General features: G+C 37.3%; 2 protein-coding genes across 4 annotated transcripts; both read right to left on the minus strand.

Annotated features, from left to right (window-relative positions):
- Positions 1-935: 935 nt before the first annotated feature.
- LOC120014285 (SMR domain-containing protein At5g58720) lies at positions 936-8,079 on the minus strand. Of its 2 annotated transcripts, XM_038866204.1 has the most exons (11): positions 7,200-8,071; positions 6,662-6,687; positions 6,057-6,185; positions 5,183-5,247; positions 4,478-4,716; positions 3,787-3,863; positions 3,569-3,625; positions 1,960-2,027; positions 1,779-1,885; positions 1,612-1,682; positions 936-1,097 (listed from the first exon to the last, which is right to left on the minus strand). In XM_038866204.1, exons 1-11 carry the CDS (start codon positions 7,795-7,797, stop codon positions 975-977), a joined length of 1,560 nt encoding a protein of 519 aa, XP_038722132.1. In that variant the 5' UTR covers positions 7,798-8,071; the 3' UTR covers positions 936-974. The 2 variants fall into 2 exon arrangements, with proteins under 2 accessions (XP_038722132.1, XP_038722138.1); XM_038866210.1 differs by lacking the exons at positions 936-1,097; positions 1,612-1,682; positions 1,779-1,885; ... (1 more) ...; positions 3,569-3,625; positions 3,787-3,863 and adding an exon at positions 3,919-4,265 and having other exon boundaries at positions 7,200-8,079.
- Positions 8,080-9,990: 1,911 nt separating this feature from the next.
- LOC120014011 (inositol 3-kinase-like) lies at positions 9,991-13,100 on the minus strand. 2 transcript variants are annotated; one of them, XM_038865953.1, is made up of 3 exons: positions 11,923-13,100; positions 10,384-10,678; positions 9,991-10,203 (listed from the first exon to the last, which is right to left on the minus strand). In XM_038865953.1, exons 1-2 carry the CDS (start codon positions 12,781-12,783, stop codon positions 10,388-10,390), a joined length of 1,152 nt encoding a protein of 383 aa, XP_038721881.1. In that variant the 5' UTR covers positions 12,784-13,100; the 3' UTR covers positions 9,991-10,203; positions 10,384-10,387. The 2 variants fall into 2 exon arrangements, with proteins under 2 accessions (XP_038721881.1, XP_038721880.1); XM_038865952.1 differs by having other exon boundaries at positions 10,024-10,678; positions 11,923-13,096.
- Positions 13,101-13,252: the final 152 nt, after the last annotated feature.

Consider the following 13,252-nt stretch of genomic DNA (forward strand, 5'->3'; position numbering starts at 1 on the left):
AAAAAGACAACACAATACAAAACAAACAGAGGACTTTGTCTTCACACTTGAGCTATGATTGAAACAACAAACTTGTATCTACAGAACCAGATCTATTAGTTTGAAACCGCATCCAAAATAGATTTGACAATGTAAGGCAACATAAAAGTACATTTGGGAGCAGAGATAGATCTGAGTGTAGATCGAAAGAGATTGACCATCCTTACCATCATCGTCTTCATTGTCGCACTGATGTTTTAATCAACAAATCCACAAGTAGAACACGTAAAGAACTCAAATTATTCGGGGAGCATACTAATATTATATTACCTGTAGAAGGATCCCATGTGGCTTAGGACAACACCATAATTCAGATAAAAAAAACTAAAATCAAAATCTTCTTTAGAAATCCTAGAAACTAATTGTGTTCATCATCCGTGCCTTCGTTGTTTCATTGCCAATTCATCGCCTGCGGTATATGGAATGACCCAACATACAATCTTTTATGGAAGTCCCTACCCGGGTAAGCAGTTCTTTAAAGATGCAAGTGAAATGATATGGACAGGTAAAACAAAAGAACACCACCGAATTAGGGAGGACCAAGCATTTCAAAATAAACAATTTTCAATAAAAGACCAAGTGAAATTGGTCAGCTTGCAAACTTCAAGTGACAAATGTACAGACTGAGGATATATCATGTCATCTACGGGCGACTTTAGTTAGATACATTACAACAGGAGGGGGCTTAAGCTATCAGCTCCCTAGACATAGCTGTATCTACCTTACCCTCACATCACCTCTGATATTTCTACCTTTAAAATAAAAACACAATTGAAATACATAAAAATATATGAACTGAAACCTATTATCCAACAATGCGTAAGCAGAGACTTACTGGTTACTGTTAAATGACATCTATGAAACTAAGAACCTGCCACAGATAACCCCCCCCCCCCCCCCCCCCCCCCCCCCCCCCGGGTTTTCTTTCATTGTGATCATTCAGAGTCGCTCTCTGAATCCAGAAAACTAAATTCTCTGTATCCACCTACAGTAACTAGAACAGTTCCTTGATTCTCTTCACTCCATTTCATACCTTCATTTTCCAGAAGCTTAACGACCTGCGGATGGCAAAAGGTGATTAGACCAAAAAAGATAACTAAGATGATGGAGCTGGTTCTAAAAATTAACAGTCAAGACCAAATTACGGAACACCCATGAGCTTGACACTTGCAGAGGTTTAACACATTTCAAAAAGCAGAATCATGGCTCTCTCCCTCTAGACTAAAAGCAAGCTTATTGCTCTTTTCCAGTGCCTCCCCCCGTGTCTTGATTTTATTCATTCAATCGGGTTTCACTCGTATGTGCTGTGTCCAGGTATGGGAGATCAGTGCATACAAACAAGGACAAAGGCCTTGTTAATTCTTAAGGTAAACCTGAACATTTAAACAGAACGTAATATTCGATGTCTGTTTAAGTCGGTCAATTATTCAGCTTTTAGGAACCTAGTAAAGAACAACTAGATCAAAACAACAACCAATCACAGAAATATGCCAAGCAATGTGAAACTTGGCCATCTCTAAATTACTACAATAGAACAAGAAATATGCATGAGTCAAAAACTAGAACCCATACCGATTGTTTGACTTTTGACTTGCCCAAGCCATGAGATCCACATCCTGTGATGACCCTGAGAGCTTTTACCGCTGGAGTAGACAAGTAACATAATAATGACATTGAAGCTAATTACAATTCAACCAAACACATACGCATGAATTCAAAGAGACGCGTCAAATACTTACAGGGCACATATGCTCCAAACACGAGGTGAAGTTTCAAAAGTTTCATTGCTTGCTTGACATGTTGCCCATGCAAATCAATTGTTATCACATTTTCTATGCCCTTATTTCTGAAAGTGAATGCAATAGCTAGTTTAGTAACGTACAAAAAATTAACAGAAAGAGGTTAACTTCTGAGTCTGACCTAGCTTCAAATATATCTTGGCTCGCTCTTTCATCTGCCTTCCGAGCCAATTTAGTCTGTAACTTGCCCTACTCAAATGCAAAATTATATGTGAACATTTTATAACAAAAAATACCAAGCTAAAAAACTACATACAAAATCGTCTTAATCTACAATAATAGACATTTAAAGAAAAAGAAAAGAAAAGAAAATACCATGGCCTAAACCCCCATAATTCATGAAACAGCAATGACACAACTAAGAGGTACAGGATAACCTCACATAAACAATAACACACAAATATGACAATTATATTGCGGCCAATCCATAAGGTTAATTAATAATGCATGCAGGGACACCCAGATCAGTAACCGACATAAGACATCAAGAGTTCAAATCAGCTACATGCTACATGGGAAGGATGGGGAATGACTAATATTGCAATTCAGAACATTCTAACTCTCCTAATCTGTTATGTAGCTAGACAGGATTGAGAAAATGTTATATTATATATCTCAAAACAGAAAAGAAAGGAAAATTTGACATCTCATTCACCAATCTACGCACCTTTTACCCTTCAAAAAGGACATTTAGAGTGTGTTTGGATTGACGGATTTAGAGGGAAGGAAAGAGAAGGAAAAAAGAGTTTCCTTCCAATTCCCTTGTTTGGATAGTTTAGAAAAAATTAAGGGGAAGGAATTGGAGGAAAGATTTCATTCAATTTTTGTCAAAATTCTTTCTTCCAAAAATGGAGTTATTCGGAGGGAATGGATGACTTATTGGGTTATTTATATGTTAAAAACCAATTTTACCCTTGTCTATAACACTCTAACATAAAAAATAAGGATAAATTAGTAAATTAAACTAATTTTCTTTTTTTTATCTATCCAAACATGAGAGAAAATTATTATTCATTCTTCTCTCCCCTTCTCTTCCCTCCAAATTGTTACTTTAAAACTTGATTTGTCAGATTCATAGGTTCAAATTATTTTTTTCAATTTATCAATTTTTATATTTACTGTTAAAGGTGACGGGGCGGGTAAATAGGTGGGGATTCCCTGTCTCGATGGGTACGGGGATGGGACGAAGATTAAAACATGGGGACGGGTAAAGGGGTCCCCTCCCCGTTGACATCCTTACACCAAATTCCTCAATCCAAACACACTCTTAAAAAATAAATTAAATTGGTGTTGTGCATCCTTTCATCATTTATAAAATATAATACACCATGAAGTTCCAAGATAGATCAATAGCCCGGTGACCATATTCCATTCATCATCAATCATAATCATGCACAACAGGACAGGGAAAGTGAGGAAAATCCTTTGTTTGCTAAGGTGAAGAAAATGTAGAAAGATTAACCCCTTCACCAATTCACTTTACACCTATAACCACCAAAGGGCCTAAAACTCCTTTAAAACTGGGCTGTCTAACGATAATACGACTAATTCTGCGGTTTTGTCCTCCCACAACCCTCTCCTGCCCTTAGCAGTCAGTACCAAACACATTCAAAATTGGGTTACTAACTACCCGCTCTTGATCTCAAACTTATAAATCCATTTTCCACTTTCCCAAACATGCAAAAACCCCAAGCATTGTTGTACAATGTGCTATATAAAACAGAAATAACCTGGTCAGAGAGGTAAGCCGCATATCCCCTTTGTCCATCTGAATATGCTGTCGCCGCCTACAGAAGAAAGTACTTCCTTTAGTTATTTAAAACTCAGATCACACGCACTTGCATACAAGCCAAAAAAAAAGGTTAAACAAAGATATGGAAAACAGAGTTGGAATTTCTTTTTCCAAGGGGGTGGGGGGTTGGAGATTGCAAGGTCCAAGCCATCTTACTTTTTGATAACAGGATCTCATTGAATCCCAATGTTGCTTTGCATCCTTTCGTAGCACCTGATACTCATCTCCTTTAGCTACAATTCCAGCCCAAAGAAAGAGTGATCAATGAGAAATACAATATAGTACAACACTTTTTTTTTTGAATAGAAAAAATTTATTCAAGCACCGAAGGGGCGCAACCCACAACTACAACAAGGACGAGCAATTAATAAGATCAAAAACATTTCTAGGGAAAGACAGACTCCAGAACTTAAGGCAATCAAACCAGTTAACAATAAAAAAGTCTAGGGAGGAATCCTTGTTTTCGAAAATTTTGTTGTTCCTTTCTTTCCAAATCAGCCACATTACTGACATAGGAATGAGCTGAAAGAAATTCTTTTGGTGCTTGTCCTTGCCAATAGAAGCCCACACGAACAGCTCTTTGTCTACAGTATTGTGTGAGACCCAACATCTTCCAAACATTTTCCCAGACCTTGCTGGACCAGGGGCAGAGCAGGAACAGGTGATTAATATAGTACAACACTTATTCATGCACTACACATAATTCAGAGGTCATTTTCAACAGTATTTATCATATGGTAAAAAAGCCATGCTGCACTACAGATCACAACAATTGGTTTTGATTCTTTTGAATGAACCTGGAACATTTAAACAGAAAAAAAAATGCTAGAAAATTAATATAGAGTACCATATGTTTCCTGCTGAGATACTGCAACACTAGATGGACAAACAAACATCTCAGGTCCCAGTGATTGCACTTTCTTCACTACATTCCTCCAATTCATGGTGCTCGGTGCATGTTCAGCACTCTTAGACTTAGAGATGTTAAACAAAGATTCCAATATGCTTTGAGGGAGGTCCGACACATCACTTCTCAGGCTAGATGGAGGTGGAGCTTCGGTGCTAGTAAGGACCTTCCAATAATTCCTAAATGAAGAAAAAAAGAAAGAAGGGAAAAGGAACATCTAAGCTTTTAGGACCATTCTTCATTACATTGGATCCTCAATAGAGAGAATCCAAATTGAAATTTTTCCCACAATGAAATACGACTAGAAAGAGCTTTTTGTGCCTTGCTACATGGTGTAATGGAGCGACAAATGTTTCTATCTTGAGCATTCCAAACAAAGAAAGAATAATGCATGGCAGTCCAGAGAATATCAACTGATATCAAATTTGAGTAATCAAAAACTCACATTTTGGGATCAAAACCTTTTACACAGAACAAGATGAAGAAACCTTTTACACTTGAACTTTTAATTGAAACATCTTTTGCTTTTATATTTGGATGATGAAACCTTCATGTCTTACTATGAGAGAACAAGTCTACCATAGCACGAAATGCATACTAAGAAAATGTAAAGAAGCAGTAAGTACAACAATTAAAATGTTTTACCTGAAACCATCCTGAAATTCACTTTCAGATGAATGGGAAGTGCAACCAGATGTCCTAGCTGTCAACTGCTAGAAAATTTCAGCGGTTACTATAAATAGAGTAAAGTATATGGTCAACTTTCAGATCTTTTTCAAAACTTATTGAAGCATAACCAAATAAAGCAATAATCTAATAATTAAAAAGCATAAGAATGCTCTCTACACACAAGAACATCAAAGAATTGCAAAACTCTTACCACTCTTCTACGCTTCAAATCATGTTCAACGCACAAATAAAAATTCTTTTAAATATATACAAACATCAACATGAATTATATATGATCTTCCTTTAGAGCAAAAAAAGGCTTTGATTAATATAGAAAATGCTCCACATGCATGATTCTCTCCAACCAATAAGGTCCATCGATTTCTTTCTTAATTTTCTTCTCTCTTGTCCCCAACTCTCTTTGATGTTAGTGTACAAGCTATATATGCTCCCCTCCTCTCAACTTAATCAATACCACCTTTAAAAGTCATCCAAAAAAAGAGGACAACCAACCAATGGTGTAGCCCACAAGAAGCTTCTGTCTGCATCAAAAATGGTTGCACTTGCACCACAGTACACATCACAAAGTCAAGAGTTGGGAGCTTGTGTCCACTCACTATCAATCAAGTAAATGGGTCGGTGAGTTTTTTTTACAGAACAATATAGGCCACTACAATCACAAGAATCAAAATACAGGTGGACGTTGACATATATCTGAAACTTGGGAACACCAATTTTCCCAACCTTTTGCTTTATCATCAAATAACTAAACCAAAATACATGTGCAATACACATGGAAAAAAATTTCTCAATGGCTTTTAATTTGCAAGCTGGTGAAAAAAATACTTACATTATCACTGCGCTTAATGAAGGACCTGGTATTTTCTTTATAGTTCAGATTCAGAGTATCGTTGGTGGATTTACTACCACTAGACCGCTCACAAGCGGGAGCAGATAAATCAAGCAATACATCTAATGCCTGGCAAAGGATATACAACAAATCAACCATTCAATAAGATAGTTAAAACTTAAAAGTCATAAAAATGTTAAGCAGACAGTGGCTATGCAATATAACATACTGTTTCCTAAACTAAGAAAAGCCTAAACTGGCCCTCTCACAAGTCTCACCTGATCATCAAAATGCCATCCTGTAGAAAACTCCCAAGTACAAGAACACGGAATGGGGAGTTGGAATTACAGAGATTAAAACTATGAGACCTAATGTGATATTACGAAAAAGTAAAGCCATCAGTGAAGTTGTTCATTGCATTCCAGTCAACAGGATGACACACTACTCACCAGTTATTCACAATTGATATTAAATTAGCTTACCAATTAGACAACATAGAATATAAATAAATAAGAAAAAACAGAAGACAACTACTTTACTAATTTCAAAAGTTAAAAAGCCAGTATCAAGGTCAAAAGAAGTTCAGATCATTGTGTTCAGACTACCTTTTCAACATTATATCCACATTGACCTGCAAAAGACAAATTTTGGGGTCATGATACTATATAATATAAAACAAAATTAATCTTTAGATGAGAAGTTCCCATTAATCTTTCGAAATATAATCCACCAAGAAACACTTTGACTCCGATTTGTACATCATTGTTCCCATTTTTCAAACACATTCATGCCTACTGCCATATATGATTAGATTCAACTGTGAACTGAAATTATGATTCTCTCCGGTTTTGTGCATTGCTTAAGCCATTAACATTTACTAAAACCAACAATGCCATGAATAATAATGTTCTTCGCTAAAGAGAACTTAATGGATTTAAAAACTAATTCAGAGCTCAATCCTGTCTATACTAAAATTTTCCAGTAATCATTTTGAAACCATGAACAATTAAAAGAGAAATTTAAGCCACAAATAAACAATTAAAAGAGACAAAAGAATAATAAAAAGAGAAATTTAAGCCACAAATGAACAGTTCAAACAGGAACTTAAGCAACGAAAAAGCATATTCAAGAGGGAATGCTCACACAACACATCTCTAACAACAGCCATGCTGAGTTGGCAGTCATTGTCGAGCATCGAGTACAAAAATTGCGCAGCTTCCTCTTTCCCCTGACTCGCATTATCATTCCCAACCTCCTTCCACCTCCGTCTTGGGCTCGCTCCAACATAATCCTTCCCCAAAACTGTTGACACTGTTCCTGTTGCCGCGACTCTCTTCTGTTTCCTACCGCCCTTCCCATTACTCACCACATCCAGCAAGCAACCAGACTCCATAAAACCCTCGCTGGAGCCTGTCCACGACCCCGACCCCGACCCCGACCAGAAGGCTGAGTCAAACCCTGAGGTAGAAGAGCCCGAGACCGAACTCGTGGACGGATCGTCTGAACTGTCCAAAAAATTACCCCATATTTCAGCTGCAGCGTTAACATGACCTTCTACAGCTTTACCACGATTGACAACCTCTCCAACAGATACAGAACCGAATGCCTCAACCAACTTTCCAAGCTCTTTCCTCCCTTGTTGTCCGTTTCCCTCTTCTTGTTTGTCACGAGCCGCGTCCGTACCGACAGGCTTGGCGTTACGAGAGGAGGGGCGCTTCTTCTTTCTCTTCGTATGTTTCATCGCTTCTGTACCCTGCAACGGATCGGCTTCAACGCCTCAATTAGAAGCAATAAACCCTAATTTGAGGCGTATTTCGTTGTTTCTCTTAATCCGTTGTCGTTGACGGAAAACCGCTAGATCTTGGGAGAGAAGATTGGAACCGGGACTGAAAAGCGAGCATCGAGAATACCAAGAGAAATTTTGGGATAAGAGAAGAGGGGGGAAGTTTATTGGGAGGAGTAATAAGGCTGTGCTGGTTTGGTGGTTGTTGTTGCCAGAAAGAAGGAAATAAATACCATTGAGAATCTGCGCAGTACATGTTTGCGCGTTCTCTCCTCCTTTTCACTTTTTTTAACTATAAAACAATTTTTTAAAAAAATTTAAAAATAAAAAATATGTAAGCTTTCTATAAATTAATTCAAAGTAAAATATAGCAATCCTAAATTTAAAATCATTGATACTTGTTATTTACTATTTTTAAATTTTTTAAAAAATATTGATATCAGAATAACCCTATTCATGATAGAGTAAAGTCACGTAGTCGGCCATCCCTTTAAAACAGGAAATCATCCACTTATCACAAAGCCTATGGTCAACCGAAAGACATTACTCGCTTTTTACTTTTTTTTGAGGATTATAATAATTTCTAAAAAATCTCAAAAAAAAAATTAAATAAAAAAGTATATAATATTTTCCCCGTTACATCTATTCAACTATAAAAAAAATTTAAATTATATATTACACATTTTGCATCCAACATTGTAACTTCCTAGTTTATATGTTAATTTAGGTTAGATTATGTTTCTTTTATTTAAAAAAAAATGAAAAAAGGTCACACACCTAAGTGTGTTCATTTACCCAAAAACCAAAAGGCACTCGAGCCACCAAAAATGATGGATTACATCACAAACATAAGAACTACTTCAAATGGAAATTATAAATACCGAACAACTTCGGACTACATTGAACTATGTCGAACTACACAAGGATATACCTAGATAGACTATTTAAACAAACACAAAACAAACAAAAAACAGTAGTTCTGAATTAGGAGTCTTGACTTTCACTTCATCAAAAAATATTGATTTCCAACATATTTAGGAGTTTCATCACTGTGCACCAAATACGTGTTTCCGAAATACACCAGAAAAACTAATGATCAAGAAACCGAGACATATGAAGAAGATTTAGAGTTCAATGAAGAAACCCTAAATCAAACCATATTCAAAACAAAAAATAGATATTAGAATATATCCATAGGAAAAGTACATAAAAAGTAACTCAGAAACAGCAACATGGGAGGAGAAAGTGGGAAAGAAGGAGCTTCACCTCCTCCTCTGAATAGATCAAAGGAGGTGAGTAGTTTTATTTCAAAATTTCTTAAGATTAAGGTTACTATGCATTTCTTTCATGAAATTAATTTCTATTCAACATAAAATTATTAGATTCAAAATCATTGCACGGTCTCCTCTCCTCTCTATGATTAGGACATGATTAAATTGAGCTTTTTAAAAAAATATCATGGGTTTTTTTAGGTGATTTTTTCTTGGTATTTCATGGTAATTGTTTCAAATCAAATCATCTTGTTATCAAGAATGGGAGGTAACCTGGTTAGTCAGGTTGTCTGTATAGGATCTTGAGGTCCAAGATTTCATTCTCACTAGAGATTGAGATTTGGATAGTTTCCATCCGTTGTGGTGGCTTTCATACCCCTCGGGAATGGCCTATGGGCCTTGCAAAAAAAAAATCATCTTGTTATTAGGAGGAAATCTACAAATTTGATAGATCAAGATCCCTCACCTCAGTGAATCTGATTGATACTTATCATTATAAGTTAAGGATCTCAACATTTTATCCATTGATTGATGTAAGCGTAGGGTCCACAAAAGCCTAATGATTAAATCAAATAATGACATGTCAATCATTGGAATGAGTGGAATCTCATTATTTATCATTATCAAAAAAGTTAAGGATCTCAACATTTTATCCATTGATTGATATAAGCCTATGGCCCACAAAAACCTGGTGATTGAACTAAATAATGACATGCTAGTCATTGAGATGAGTGGAATCTTATTATTTACTAAGATCACTATCACTTCTGTAGCATTACATCTTCTCATTTTTTAAAAATTAGTGCAAAGGATTGCTTGTGCAAATTACCCATGTACTTGTGCAAAGGATTGCTACTTCCATCCAAGTGAAGGGAAGTAGTTTTGCGGTAACAATGCCCAAAGGCACAATATGTGGGTGCAATAGATTTATCAAATATGATTTATCATATTAGTTCAGCATATAGTGAATAGACCAAACAGAGGTTTTACACCATTGATCCTAATAAACACTTTTCTTCTTCTTTATTTCTTTCACTTCATATGCTACTTTCCAACACTTTTGATTCCACGCTCAATGCGGCACAACCTGTGACTGCAAAATCCAATTTAAAAAAGGAATAAAAGAATCCAAAACAGCCATTTGCTTAGCTTTCTTCCTCTAGAAGACATCAAAATCTTTTATTCGCAGTTAATTTACGTACTAATTATTGAGTCGAACAACTTTCTTTTTCCCGCAAAGAAGAATAAAAGAAAGCTCGGTGGGGCCTCTAACCTTGTCATGGTTCATTGTCAATTGTTCGAACAGGTTCTTCGTGGAAAGGGGTAGGCAGCAATTTAGGATGCCCAGTATATTGGTTGGGGAGACTTTGCTCTACAGAATTGGGAGAACGTGGCAGATCGCAGCGGCATTCTTGAACGGTCTGTAGATATGGTAGTTTGGCTGTACCAAGAGATGCATGGAATTGTTCATGTCCTAAAGGCTTTGAGAACTTCAATTCACCGTCACTTCTTTCATAGCAATAGCTGGAGCACTGCATCTTCCTTCTCTGTACCTCATCTCTAACTCTCTGGAAAAAATATAAGTTACTAACAAGGTTCCAAGCAGCAAAAACATTTCTAGCAACCCACAAAAGTTGAGGAAATGAATCCCATAAACGCAAAGTTAAAAACATGATGACCATACAATATAGTGCATAAAAAGTATCTTCTTTCTAAAGCATTGCCAAATATTAGCCCCACTTCCCTTGTTTCATCAAAAGTAAGGGAAAAGTTCACTAACATTATAGTGGAATTCAATTGTTTCTTAAACAGTAAGTAACAAGACCACCAACTTAGCAAAATACCAAGAAGAAGACGTGTTCTAACTTCTAAGTGTGAAAATGAAAAACATTATATTCCTTCCCAAACATAGACAAGCATATTCCCAGCCAAAAAAGTTCTAAGGGATAAAAACATCAAACACGGTTTGGATTATTTTTGTATTCTTTAAGGTCCCAAAGCACAAATGCAAAGCAATGTGGAAATTTCAAGGGGACAAATCCCTAGATGCTTTCAATAATCTATTCATATTAGGAGATAACAAGAATATATGCCAGATGTTTTTAAGAAATTTTGAAAACAATTTATCTTCACCCCCACTCAGTAGGCAAAATATATGCAACTTTAGGGACAAGCATAAAGAGTATTTCTCCAAACTTCAGTAAAATTTATAACAGGAGCATAAATTAAGACTGCAAGTGTATTTGATTGTTGATTTCTCATTAGAATTGAGAACACTAATTTCTTCCATAATCATAATCGGTGACATCTGTCTAGTTATGCTATGTCCCTTTTCAAAGAAAGGCCATTTGACCCGTTGGAGGAATCTTATTCAACTTTCAAGGTTCAAAATGGCTTTATTCTTTTCCGACCATGTTAAATAATCATCTTATTTTGTATCTATACAACATTAAGCCAAAAAAGGAAGTATGTTTGTCAAATGAGCACCATCAGTCGTCATGCCCAAACACTGAGAAAAAGCTGGGCACAAAATCTATGAAGAATATTGAACATTACCTCAAAACCTTTAAACTGATTCACAATTTATCCTCAGCTATACATTGGTCAAGAAATGAGTTTACATCACCATTTCTGGCACTATGCATCCGTTGCACATTTCCTACCTTTAAGCCAACTAAGAACATTTAACAGTTCAATAGTGGCATATTTCTATCCATGGGACTCTTAAATTTCATGGAGAAATAGAGCGCATCAATTATGAGCAATAATCAGTTCCTACAGAACAGTTAAACATATTTAGAAACAAACTAACCTGTAAAATCCTTAAGTCGAACTTCGGCAGTCCAATCTGCTCAACAGTGAGGGAACCCAAAAAATTCCCAAGCAAAGCAGCATCAGGAACCGATAGTCCTTGAACCAGGCCTGCCACAAAACCACCAAGGAAACTATCCCCTGCACCCGTAGGATCCCGCTGATTTGCTAGAAATGGTGCAATCTGCAATTCACCGTCACTCCAATACACCTTACAACCCTCCTTCCCGTTCGTCACAACCACACAGCACCACTTCCTAATCTCTTCGACGTCCACAAACACTGCCTCCTCTGTCGAAGCTTTCAGGACCCCAATTCGCGGAAGTAGCGGATAAAACCCACTCTCTTTCAAATTCACCAAATTTACAGCCCCATCATCGCGGCCAAAAACCCGAATCAAGGCTTGAATATCAACAAAAACCACGCGACAGATCTCAAGCATTCTCTCTAGCGTCTCAGGCAATATCTCCCCACCAACCCCAACAGCCATCCCGAAATCGAACCTCGTGTCGGGGAGATCCATCGGCGTAATAGGCTCACAAGCGCTAACCCGTTTCAGCACCCGGTCTTCTCTTCCATTCCCTCCCAAACCCAGATCAAAATACGCGTGAAACATAGTCGTTTCCGAGCTGGGTACCACAATTGCCCCATGACTTACCTTGGCTTGGTACTTGAAATCCTGCCCAACCTTCGATATCAAATTACAACGAATCGAAAGGCCATCGAACACGTTGGAAATGAAAGAGGCGGCGCCGCCGAGGGTCTCGGCCAGTACATCTCCATCCCGTATCAGGACGTCGTGGCAGTAGTTACCAACAATGAGAACTCTCGGATTTAAAGGGCTTTTGCGACCAGTTACCATGAGAAGATATAGCAATGGCGTAGATATAAGCGTGTGGTTCTTTGTGGCTAGATATGGCTTGGTTTGGGATCATGCATGAGAGATTAGTACATTCCGAGACCCAAGAGAAGAAGAGAGGAGAATATTTACGGAAGAGAGTGTTGGAGATCTCCTGAAGAGGACAAAAATGGCTGCGTGTTTGACAGAGGAAAGCGGTAGGTGTCGAGAGAGAGAGGACGCGCGCCACTGAGGATTTCGTGTTCGCTCTAATCGATTACCAAGAATTCCATTTTAACGTGCGCTGACGCGAAAGGGCAGAGTCGATGTTGTTTTGAATTGCGTAACCATGGAAAAGGACTGTAAATGGGGACCCATCATTTATTTATTTCTTTTTTAAATGTCATGGAGTTATCAACAATTTTCTGTACACTTACACCTTCACCGGTGTTATTCAACCAAACCCATTTGGCTACCAAAGAAAAAGGTGGTC

This window comes from Tripterygium wilfordii, chromosome 2 (assembly GCF_013401445.1).
Source record: "Tripterygium wilfordii isolate XIE 37 chromosome 2, ASM1340144v1, whole genome shotgun sequence".
Lineage (NCBI taxonomy): Eukaryota > Viridiplantae > Streptophyta > Magnoliopsida > Celastrales > Celastraceae > Tripterygium > Tripterygium wilfordii.